Below are 10,556 nucleotides of genomic sequence, written 5' to 3'. Positions count from 1 at the left end.
AAAACATGACTGTAACTTTAAATTTTTATATTCCAACAATTTACAGGCCCAAAAGTATTTTATGTACCTTGCCAAGAATCAAGGTTACTTGTTGAGTAAGCTAATATTTAACTTCCTAGTGAGATTAAATGTACGAATACATCTACTTTAAAGACAGATTACAATGAGGCAATTATTCATAGAAGAAGATGGATTCTTCTGGTTGATGGTTTCCCTCTTCTCCTCAAGAATATCACAACAGTATTAATACAGTAAATGTTCTTTGCTACTGATATCTTTTTATACAGAAATCCAGAAGAGGTAAGTCTTTTATAACAATAACTAATTTTCCTTAAATAATTTGTTAACTTTAATTTGAAATTAAGCAAGAAAAATAGTATACCGAGTCAGGATAGATAAAAAACTAAGCAAAATTTTGAGATATGAAACCAGAATATGTAAAATGCTTAAGCAAAGAATGTAATGAGTTAGATTATAATTCCTTCATACTTAAACCAATGTCATTCATATATTTCAACTGAAAATTTATTCATTATGATCTTCAGCTCCACTGATTTCCATTTGAATGAGACTACATGTCATTTTAATCCAATATATGAAATGTGTTACTGGCATTCAACTATTTAATAGCAGAGATATAATAAGGTCCAACAACTGAAATATAAATGGCAAAGTGAAATGAAGGTTGAGGAAGGGAACAAGATATTCAGTAAGAGCTTTTAAGGCTTTTAAATTACAATTAGATTAGACGACATTTTCAAGGGCAAACTGCAGGACATACAATCATCAGTAGGTTTCTCTTTGCTTTTTAATTGGGCAGATAGAATAACTCATCTATGCCAAGGATTAAGTGATGGTCTATGACCCGTACAAAATTGCCAGCAGAATATGCCATATACTATATAGACAACCAGAGTGAATTATTTTATTACTTTCTATTCTCAGAGAGTGGTTTTGCATAGATGTGGCTGGTACAAAACTAGTTACACTATTTCCAAAAGGTACCAATGGGTAAAGCAAGGATCCTTCATTACATTTACATTATAGCTGGTACAGACAAGGTTCTGTAAAGTATTTCAGAGATCAGAAAATCTCCCAATGTGCTCACAGATAGTCTGTACTTTAAGAATATACTTTACTTAATGAATATGACAAATCAGGTAACCTTATCAGCTATTATAAATTGTGATTAAGGCTATGGGAGATTGTTTTTTAAGAAAAGTTTGAAGTTATTTGTCTTCTTACATGTAAAATTGATAATTTTGTGACTCAAAGCACTCTTATTACATTTTAAAATGCCCAGTCAGCAATGGGCTGGAGAAGTTGAGCATCAATGTATTGTTTTATTAAAATAAAATTATAAATTAAAATGTATCAATTACAGAATATATAGGTTTTATGAAGAACAAATTTTCTTGGTAACACTTGACAAATAGATGAGTTATTCCTATACAATAGCACACATTAATGCAATAATTGTTTTTCATTGTTAAAAAACCCTATAACCTTGTTTATGCTGGAAAAATATATTGTTACAGTCTTGAAAAAAATAATCCCTGAATCCCTGAAGCCTATAAAAATTCAAAGTCTTTAAAAAAAAATTCTACAAATGTTAAACTTCATTTGGTTAAAATGTTTACAACAATGTTAAAGTTGGCACTGCAATAAAGTTTTGCAAATATAATAAATTAGCTTCAAGGCCATTTTATATAAAGCCAGGTACTCTGCTTGTTTTCCAATCTGCACTGAGTCACGTCTGGTCTGCTGCAGCTCTCTAAAAAGCCTGTTTCTGAGTACAGTCAAAAATTAATTTCTAATGATGGTTGATTCATAATATTCTGAATTTAAAATGCAAATGTTTCAAGCATGTCCATTTTATCTGTTTATATAAATGTAGCATATACAGGTTTTTCAGTATTTTCTAGCTTTGCTCAACATGCTGTGTTGGGACTATATTTCCAAAAATTTCCAATAAGCATGGACACATATGTTTTATAGACAAATGCCATATATTCCTCTCTGAATATAATTGTGAATTCTTATGAATTCTACCATACATAGATGACTGACACACATTTTTGTATTTCAGGTTAGTTAAGTGAAATATGGCTGCTTTGCAAAACTTCACCCATTCTCTGGAAGAGACTTTCAAGAAGATTTTCATTGACTATATGAACAATTGGCGTAGAAATACCACAATGGAACAAAATGCTTTGCAAGAACGAGTTGATGCTGAAAATTTAGATTATGTAATTTTGTATCTTATGGTAATGATTGGCATCTTCTCTTTTATTATTGTGGCAATTTTAATAAGCACAGTGAAATCAAAGAGACAAGAGCATTCCAATGACCCTTATCATCAGTACATTGTGGATGATTGGGGCGAGAAGCTAAAAAACCAGATTCTTTTCCAAGATGATCTTAAATCCATTGTCCATGAAAATTGTGGAGCAAAGGGCAAAGGTAGTCCATAATCACCAAAAACTGAATTAAGTATTGAAGAACTGGAATCCCTAATTTAGTGGCTTTAATATCAGTATGCTAGAATTTGTATTCTATACATAATTATAGGATATCGGATTAAGTTAAATATTAAGATTCAATATCTACAGGCAGAGCAGTAACCAACTATGCACTTACTGGAATCAAAAGAAAGTTTTCTAGACATCTTCATCAGTTCAAGAAATTACAAAGTGGGTTAAATCAGGGAAGCTAGTTTACATTCTGAAATTCCAGGCACTCTTTTAAGAATTTTTACAAGATTCAGTGATTAAATGAAGATCCTTCAAAGAAATTATAATAAATTATAAAAATACATTGACTGCTTTGTTGAAGAAAATGGGTGATTCTACCTAGACACCATGATATCCTTTTTAGAGGGATTTTTAATCTTCACTACCACCACCACTCTATTTTTGTGTGTGTATGCTTCAACTACCCTGCCAATGGAAGAAGCCAGAGGACCAAAACTCTGTTACCTCCATTTCTGTCCTGCTTCATGAAGCTGTAACTGGACCTTTCCTGCTCAATAAAACCCTTGGAATCTGCCACCCAGGAAGAGAGAAAAAAGCTGCAATAATTATCTTTGGGTCTGTAGACTAAAAGGTTGGCAGTTTGAGAGCCAAGAAGCACATAATGGGGTGAGCTCCCATTCTTGCCCGAGCTCCTGACGACCTAGCAATTCAAAAGCTTACCAATGCAAGTAGATAAATAGGTATCACATCAGTGGAGTGGTAACAACATTCCATGCATTCCTTGGCTTATAGTCATGCTGGTCACATGACTATGGAAGTGTCTTTGGAGAATGTTGGCTCCCTCGGCTAGGAAACGAAGATGGGCACCACCCCTTAGAGTCAGAATGAACTGGACAGGGGAAACCTTTACCTTTACCTTACTGATTTTATGAAATGGATATCAGCTGCTGCTTCTGTGAATCAGATGAAAAACATGGGAAGATGAATCAGTAGGATTCCACACTTTACTAAGGAACTTATTAATAGAATAACTGAAAGTTTTGTTTTATGTAACCTAAAATTACAGTTCTTTTATGACTGTATGACTTTTATGACATTCGGTCCATTTATAATCCATTAACACTGTGAGTTGTAGTTGTTATATGATTCTTATTTGATACTTCAAATATGTAGTAGCGCTTTTTGTTTAGAGGCTTCTTATCTTTCAGTAATCTACACTGTGATTAATTATACTTTGCTTAATAAATACAATTTCTCAGTGCAAAGAAAGAAAAAAGGAAGCAATTTGAATTCTGCTTCTGGGGTGTGGCAGACAATGTTATATTGGAGTTCTGGAAACATCTTTAGAATGTAACAGCTGAACAAACATTTTTTTGAAGTGCTAATGTTCTGAATCTCACTCCATGCTCTGCCTATACCTGAATTTAAATGTATTTTCAGCCTGTAAATGAATATAAATTTACATTCAGCCCATGAATTTATTTATTTATTTATTTATTTATTTATTTATTTATTTATTTATTTATTTATTTATTTATTTGAATTTTTATACCGCCCTTCTCCCGAAGGACTCAGGGCAGTGTACAGCCAGAATAAGAACACAGAAATAGAAAATTTAAAAGCAATTTAAAATATATATTAAACAATATGGCCCATAACTAATTAAAAAATGATGATTCAAAGTTGAAGAATTGGAATCATGCCAGCCTGGCTTGTTGGAACAAAAGAGTCTTGAGGTCATGGGGAAAGGTGTGTAGGTCCGGGATCCTCCGAATCTCCGGGGGCAATTCGTTCCAGAGGGCAGGTGCCCCCACAGAGAAGGCTCTCCCTCTGGGGGTCGCCAGTTGACATTGCCTGACCGATGGCACCCGGAGAAGACCCTCTCTGTGGGAGCTTACTAGCCGGTGGGAGGTTATTGGTAGCAGAAGGCGATCTTATAGGTATCCAGGTCCTAAGCCATGGAGCGCTCTAAAGATGTTAACCAGCACCTTGCACACGGAAGACCACCGGAACCTAGTGCAGCTCATGCAGGATAGGGGTTACATGGGAGCACCACGTCGCCCCCACAATCACCCACGCGGCCGCATTCTGGACCAGTTGGAGCCTCCGGGTGCTCTTCAAGGGGAGCCCCATGTAGAGAGCGTTACAATAGTCCAGGTGGGAAGTGACGAGGGCATGAGTGACCGTGCGCAAGGCGTCCAAATCCAGAAAGGGACGCAACTGGCGAATCAGGCGAACCTGATAAAAGGCCCCCCTGGCCACAGCCATCAGATGTTCTTCCAAGGACAGCCATGCATCCAGGAGGACACCCAAGTTGCGAACCCTCTCCGTGGGGGCCAAAGACTCACCCCCAATAGTCAGCGATGGAATCAGCTGACTATATCGGGACGTCGGAAGCGACAGCCACTCGGTCTTGGAGGGGTTGAGTCTGAGCCTGTTCCTCCCCATCCAGATCCGCACGGCCTCCAGGCACCAGGACATCACGTCAAGGACATCATTGGGGTGGTCCGGGGTGGAGATATACAGCTGAGTGTCACTTTTTACCAGACATCATAAGACAATCAGGGATCTGATTGTGGGGAACCAAAACCAGGTAAAGTCTGCACTACTGGAAAATTGCTAGTGCTTGGAGTACAAGGATGTAACATTATGCTCTAATAAGCACCATATTTGATCAATATAAACAATGCAAATACTGATCACTACCAGGGCTTTTCTGTGATCCTACCACTTTTGCATATGGATAAATTAATGTAAAATCCAATTACTTTTAGAGAACTGAAGATTTTCAGCATTTTCATTTTTAAAAATTATAATTTTAATTGATTTTTTTTTACAAAAATTACAAATATTAGAAAAGAAACAAGTGAAATAAAGTATAGTGAATATGTTTTATAACTTTTATGATGTAAACAGTATCATAAAACAGTTTATGACATAATGCAAATGTCACAAAACATTTCCTGTGCTGATGTTTGTGTTAAAAAGTTCAACATGTGCCATTTTCAAGGCAGATACTTCTCTGATTGTATCCCAACTTTTCCACTGAAGGCAGTTTATTAGAAGTTGTGTCACTGCTGAAGGCACTGAAGAATCTAGTGAGGAAATATCTCTGAAATGATGTCCCAAGGAGTTATGGACTGTCTAGTTGTAAACTAAATCCCTCTGCATGAAGTCCTCTCTTCATCTCATATTTTCCATGTTCCTATTCCAACAATTCTCAGTAAGATAACCATTTTACTTACTGTTTCTTTTCTGTAAAATGCTTCATGTGCTGAGACCCATAAATGCATTTTAGGCACAATTTGGGTTTAGATCTCTTCCCAATATGGCACTTCTGATACAATGTGTTAAGTTGGGCGATTGAGGAGGCAGAAGCAAGGTAGTGCATGACAACAGCTCTTTAATGTAGTGTGAACTTCAGCAAAGGTTACAGTAACACAGCTCCCTTTATATATCTTGTCGGCCAGGGAGTTGACCAATCACTATTGACCCATTGTCTTTTAAATCTCCTGCCAAAACTATATACATAACAACCCTCCCCTCCCAGAAGGCACTTAGGGTGTACATTTGCATACAAAATCACGCAGATGACCAGGGCATTCCCTACGCCTAGTTGACCTGTGCAATTCAGTCTGAGGCATGGCGTTGAGCTGGTCGGAGGGACCTTTTGTTTCTCCCAGCTCCACCAATGGAACCTCCTGGATTACTTCGGGGGCGTTGCTTTCCTTGGTTGGGAGAGGCGTCTCACTGGGGTGGCGCTGGACTCCGAAGTTCCCAGATAAGTCCCTGGATCTCATCGGGCTTGAGCTAGCTGTTGTGGGAAGAGTTTGGAAGTTAGGGCTTGGATTTTGGAGTTGCGGTTCTGGTTCGGTGGCCAACCTTCTCCGGAGTTGATCAATGTGCCTTCGCCAGATCCTCCCCTCACCCATGTCTACGGTGTATGACTTGGGGCCTGTGTTATCCGAAATCATCCCAGCTACCCGTAGGGGTCCATCCGCATAATTTCTGGCGAACACTGGTGTCCCTATCTGGAATTCCCTCAACTTCTTGTCCACTCCCTTGAACCCATCCGGGGAATAGTTGGGGAATAGAATGCACTGCAGCTTCCTGCCCATCAGGAGCTCGGCCGGGCTGTGCCCTGTCGCTGTGCATGGTGTGGCATGCTGGACAGCCAGGAACTTATCTATCCTGGCCTGCCAATCCCCAGTGTCTAACCGTGAGAGTGCCTCTTTGGCCGTTCTCACAAATCTTTCAGCCAGTCCGTTACTGGCCGGATTAAAAGGTGCAGAGAGTGCATGTCTGATGCCCAGCTTTGCCAGGTACCCCTCGAACTGGGTGGCAGTGAACTGGGGCCCGTTATCCGATACAAGTGTATTGGGCAATCTGTGGGTGGAAAAGAGTTTCCGAAGCATCTTAATTACAGCTTCGGAGGTAGTGGATTGCATTAGGATGATCTTGAGCCATTTCGAATAGGTGTCGACGATCACTAGGAATGTTTGGCCGTGAAATGGGCCAGCGAAGTCTATATGGATCCTTGACCAGGGAACCCAAGGGTCATTCGCATTCCCTGACTGGTGCTGTGGGGGGATCTAGCCTGGACTCTTGCAGGGTTGACACTTCCCCACCCACTCGGTGATGTCGTCGTCCATTTGTGGCCACCAAACATAACTCCTAGCTAGCTCCTTCATCCTTACGATCCTGGGGTGCCCATCATGTAACATGCACAAAACCTTTTCCCTTAAGCATAAGGGAACAATGACACGATCGCCCCACAATAAACATCCCCCATGCATAGACAATTCGTTCCTCTTGGATGCAAACAATTTAAATTCCCCATCTTCGGTCTTTCCCGGCCACCCCCTCGTGACCCAACTCATGACAGTCTTTAGAACAGCGTCCCGAGCTGACGTTCTCGCCACTTCGGCAGAAGTGAGAGGTCCTGAATCCAAAGCGTCAATGAGTAGGACTGGTGTCCCCAGTGTAGGATCATCTAGGATGTCCGGTAGCAGGCATCGGCTGAGGGCATTGGCGTGCCCCAAACTCAGTCCGTGTCAGTGGACAAGGCGTAGGAATATGCTGCCAGAAAGATAGTCCAGTGAGTCATCCGTGGAGACAAGGCAGCAGGGGTGGGCTGGTCCCCAGCCAGCAGGCCCAAAAGCGGCCGGTGGTCCATGACAAGTTTGAAATTCAGCCCAAACAGGTATTCGTGGAATTTCTTCACTCCCGAGATGGCTGCCAGGGCCTCTCTGTCCAGCTGGCTGCAGTTCCGCTCAGCACTGGACAAGGTGCGGGAATAGTAAGCGATGGGCGCCTGTAGTCCATTCGGTAGTCTGTGGCTCAAGACAGCCCCTACTCCAAAAGGGGACGCGTTGCAGGCTAGTACAAGCAGAAGCGTCGCATTGTACTAGATGAGGAAGCTGTCCGCAGACAAAAGTTTTTTCATGGCGGCAAAAGCAGCAGCCTCAGTCTTTCCCCAAACCCAGGGTGCATTTTTAGCCAATAGTCGATATTGGGGTTCAGCTACTGTTGCCTTGTCTCTCAGGAAGATGGCATAAAAGTTAAGGAGACCCAGAAAGGCTTGTAGCTCCAACTTGTTCTTGGGGGGTTGGTGCATTTTTGATGGCCCTAATCTTGCTTTCGGTGGGGTGAATGCCCGTTCCATCCACCTGGTACCCCAGGAACTCAACAGAGGGTACTGCGATCATGCATTTTGTCCATTTGACCCCGAGGCCAGCACTTCTGAATTTCTCTAACACTAGTCGGTCCCCTAGTTGTTTTTCATCTGTGGCATTTTCATTCATTTTTCATTTTATTAGATTTCTATACCACCCTACTCCCGAAGGACTCAGGGCGGTGCACAGCCAAACAATAAAAACACATACAATACAAAATTTAAAAAATAGAATAAAATCAAATTAAATAATTTTGGCCCCGACAAATTTAAAACCCCAAACTTTTAAAACCAATTTAAAATTGAATATATAAAATACTAAAAGATATTTAAAATTTTAAAAATCTTTTATAAAAGAGGGGGAAAATTAGGCCAGGCCGGCCTGGTGAAATAGTAAGGTCTTTAAGGCGCGGCGGAAAGTGCACAGATCCGGGATCCTCCGTATCTCTGGGGGGAGCTCGTTCCAGATAGTAGGTGCCCCCACAGAGAAGGCTCTCCCCCTGGGGGCCGCCAGTCGGCATTGTTTGGCTGACGGCACCCGGAGGAGCCCCTCTCTATGGGAGCGTACCGGCCGGTGGGAGGCTATTGGTGGTAGTAGGCGGTCCCGCAAGTACCCGGGTCCTAAGCCATGGAGCGCTTTAAAGGTGGTAACCAGAACCTTGAAGCGCACCCGGAAGACCACCGGGAGCCAGTGCAGCTCGCGCAGAAGGGGTGTTACATGGGAACGCCATGTCGCTCCCATTACCACCCACGCAGCTACACTCTGAGCCAGTTGGAGCCTCCGGGTGCTCCTCAAGGGGAGCCCCATGTAGAGAGCATTGCAATAGTCCAGGCGGGAGGTGACAAGGGCATGAGTGACTGTGCATAACGAGTCCCGATCCAGAAAGGGACGCAACTGGCGAATCAGACGAACCTGATGAAAAATCTTCCCGGTCACGGCCGTCAAGTGCTCTTCTAAAGACAGCCGTGAATCCAGGAGGATGCCCAAGTTGCGAGCCCTCTCCGTGGGGGCCAATGATTCGCCCCCAATAGTCAATGATGGCATCAACTGACTATATCGAGATGTCGGAAACCACAGCCACTCAGTCTTGGATGGGTTGAGCCTGAGCCTGTTCCTCCCCATCCAGATCCGTACGGCCTCCAGGCCCTGGGACATCACTTCAAGGGCATCGTTGGGGTGATCCGGGGTGGAGATGTACAGCTGGGTGTCGTCAGCGTACTGATGATACTCCACCCCGAAACCACAGATGATCTTGCCCAGCGGCTTCACAAAAATGTTGAACAGGAGAGGCGAGAGGACCGACCCTTGCAGCACCCCACATATGAGGGGCCTCGGGGTCGACCTCTGTCCCCCTGTCAACACAGACTGCGACCGATCAGAGACAAAGGAGGAGAACCACCGCAACAGAGTGCCTCCCACCCCCAACTCTTCCAACCGGTGCAGCATGATACCATGGTCGATGGTATCAAAAGCCGCTGAGAGATCTAACAGGACCAGGACAGAGGAGCACCCCCTGTCCCGAGCCCTCCATAGATCATCAACCAATGCGACCAATGCCGTTTCCGTGCTGTACCCAGGCCTGAAGCCCGACTGGAACGGATCCAGATACGTCGTTTCATCCAGGTGCTGGGGGAGCTGTTGTGCGACCACACTCTCAACAACCTTCGCAACAAAGCGAAGGTTGGAGACCGGACGATAATTTACCAACATTGCCGGGTCCAGGGAAGGCTTCTTGAGGAGAGGCCTCACCACCGCCTCTTTCAAGGTGGCGGGAAAGTCACCCTCACTCAGCGAAGCATTTATAATCCCCTGGAGCCAGCCTCGTGTCACTTCCCGGGAAGCCAGTACTAACCAGGAAGGACATGGGTCCAATAAACAAGTGGTCGCGTTCAGTCTACCCAGAATCCTGTCCACGTCCTCAAGGGTCACAGGATCAAACCATTCCCAGATAACATTCTCAAGACCTGCCCCTGTCTCTCCCCCTGAGACTACCCAGTCGGAGTCCAAATCTTCCCGAATCTGAGTGATTTTGTCATACAGATACTGAACAAAATCCTCGGCTCTACCCTCCAAGGGGTCCTCCCGCGCTTCCTGGTGGAGCAGGGAGCGGGTCACCCTAAAGAGGGCGGCCGGACGATTATCTGATGACGCAATAAGAGCAGCAAAATAACTACATTTCGCTGCTTTTATCGCCACTAAGTAATTCCTAATGTGGGATCTTACTAGTGTCCAGTCAGATTCAGAAAGACTGGCCCTCCAACTACTCTCTAGGCGTCTTTTCCGGTGCTTCAACTCCCTCAACTCCTCGGTAAACCAAGGAGCCAATTGAGATCGGTGCCGGGTCAGAGGCCCCAAAGGCACGACCCGATCCAGAGCACCAGCAGCCGCCCTATCCCAGGCGGCCACC

The 10,556-nt window shown here is 43.5% G+C and overlaps 1 protein-coding gene across 1 annotated transcript; it reads left to right on the top strand.

Annotated features, from left to right (window-relative positions):
• The first annotated feature begins 230 nt into the window (after nucleotides 1-230).
• Nucleotides 231-3,909, top strand: KCNE2 (potassium voltage-gated channel subfamily E regulatory subunit 2). The gene is made up of 2 exons (XM_070943537.1): nucleotides 231-300; nucleotides 2,095-3,909. Exon 2 carries the CDS (start codon nucleotides 2,106-2,108, stop codon nucleotides 2,472-2,474), a length of 369 nt encoding a protein of 122 aa, XP_070799638.1. The 5' UTR covers nucleotides 231-300; nucleotides 2,095-2,105; the 3' UTR covers nucleotides 2,475-3,909.
• The last annotated feature ends 6,647 nt before the right edge of the window (nucleotides 3,910-10,556 follow it).

Source organism: Pituophis catenifer, unplaced genomic scaffold (genome assembly GCF_029215685.1).
Source record: "Pituophis catenifer annectens isolate HBS135680 unplaced genomic scaffold, rPitCat1.0.hap2 SCAF_4, whole genome shotgun sequence".
In the NCBI taxonomy this organism is placed as follows: domain Eukaryota; kingdom Metazoa; phylum Chordata; class Lepidosauria; order Squamata; family Colubridae; genus Pituophis; species Pituophis catenifer.
This window is presented reverse-complemented; position numbering and strand designations above follow the sequence as displayed.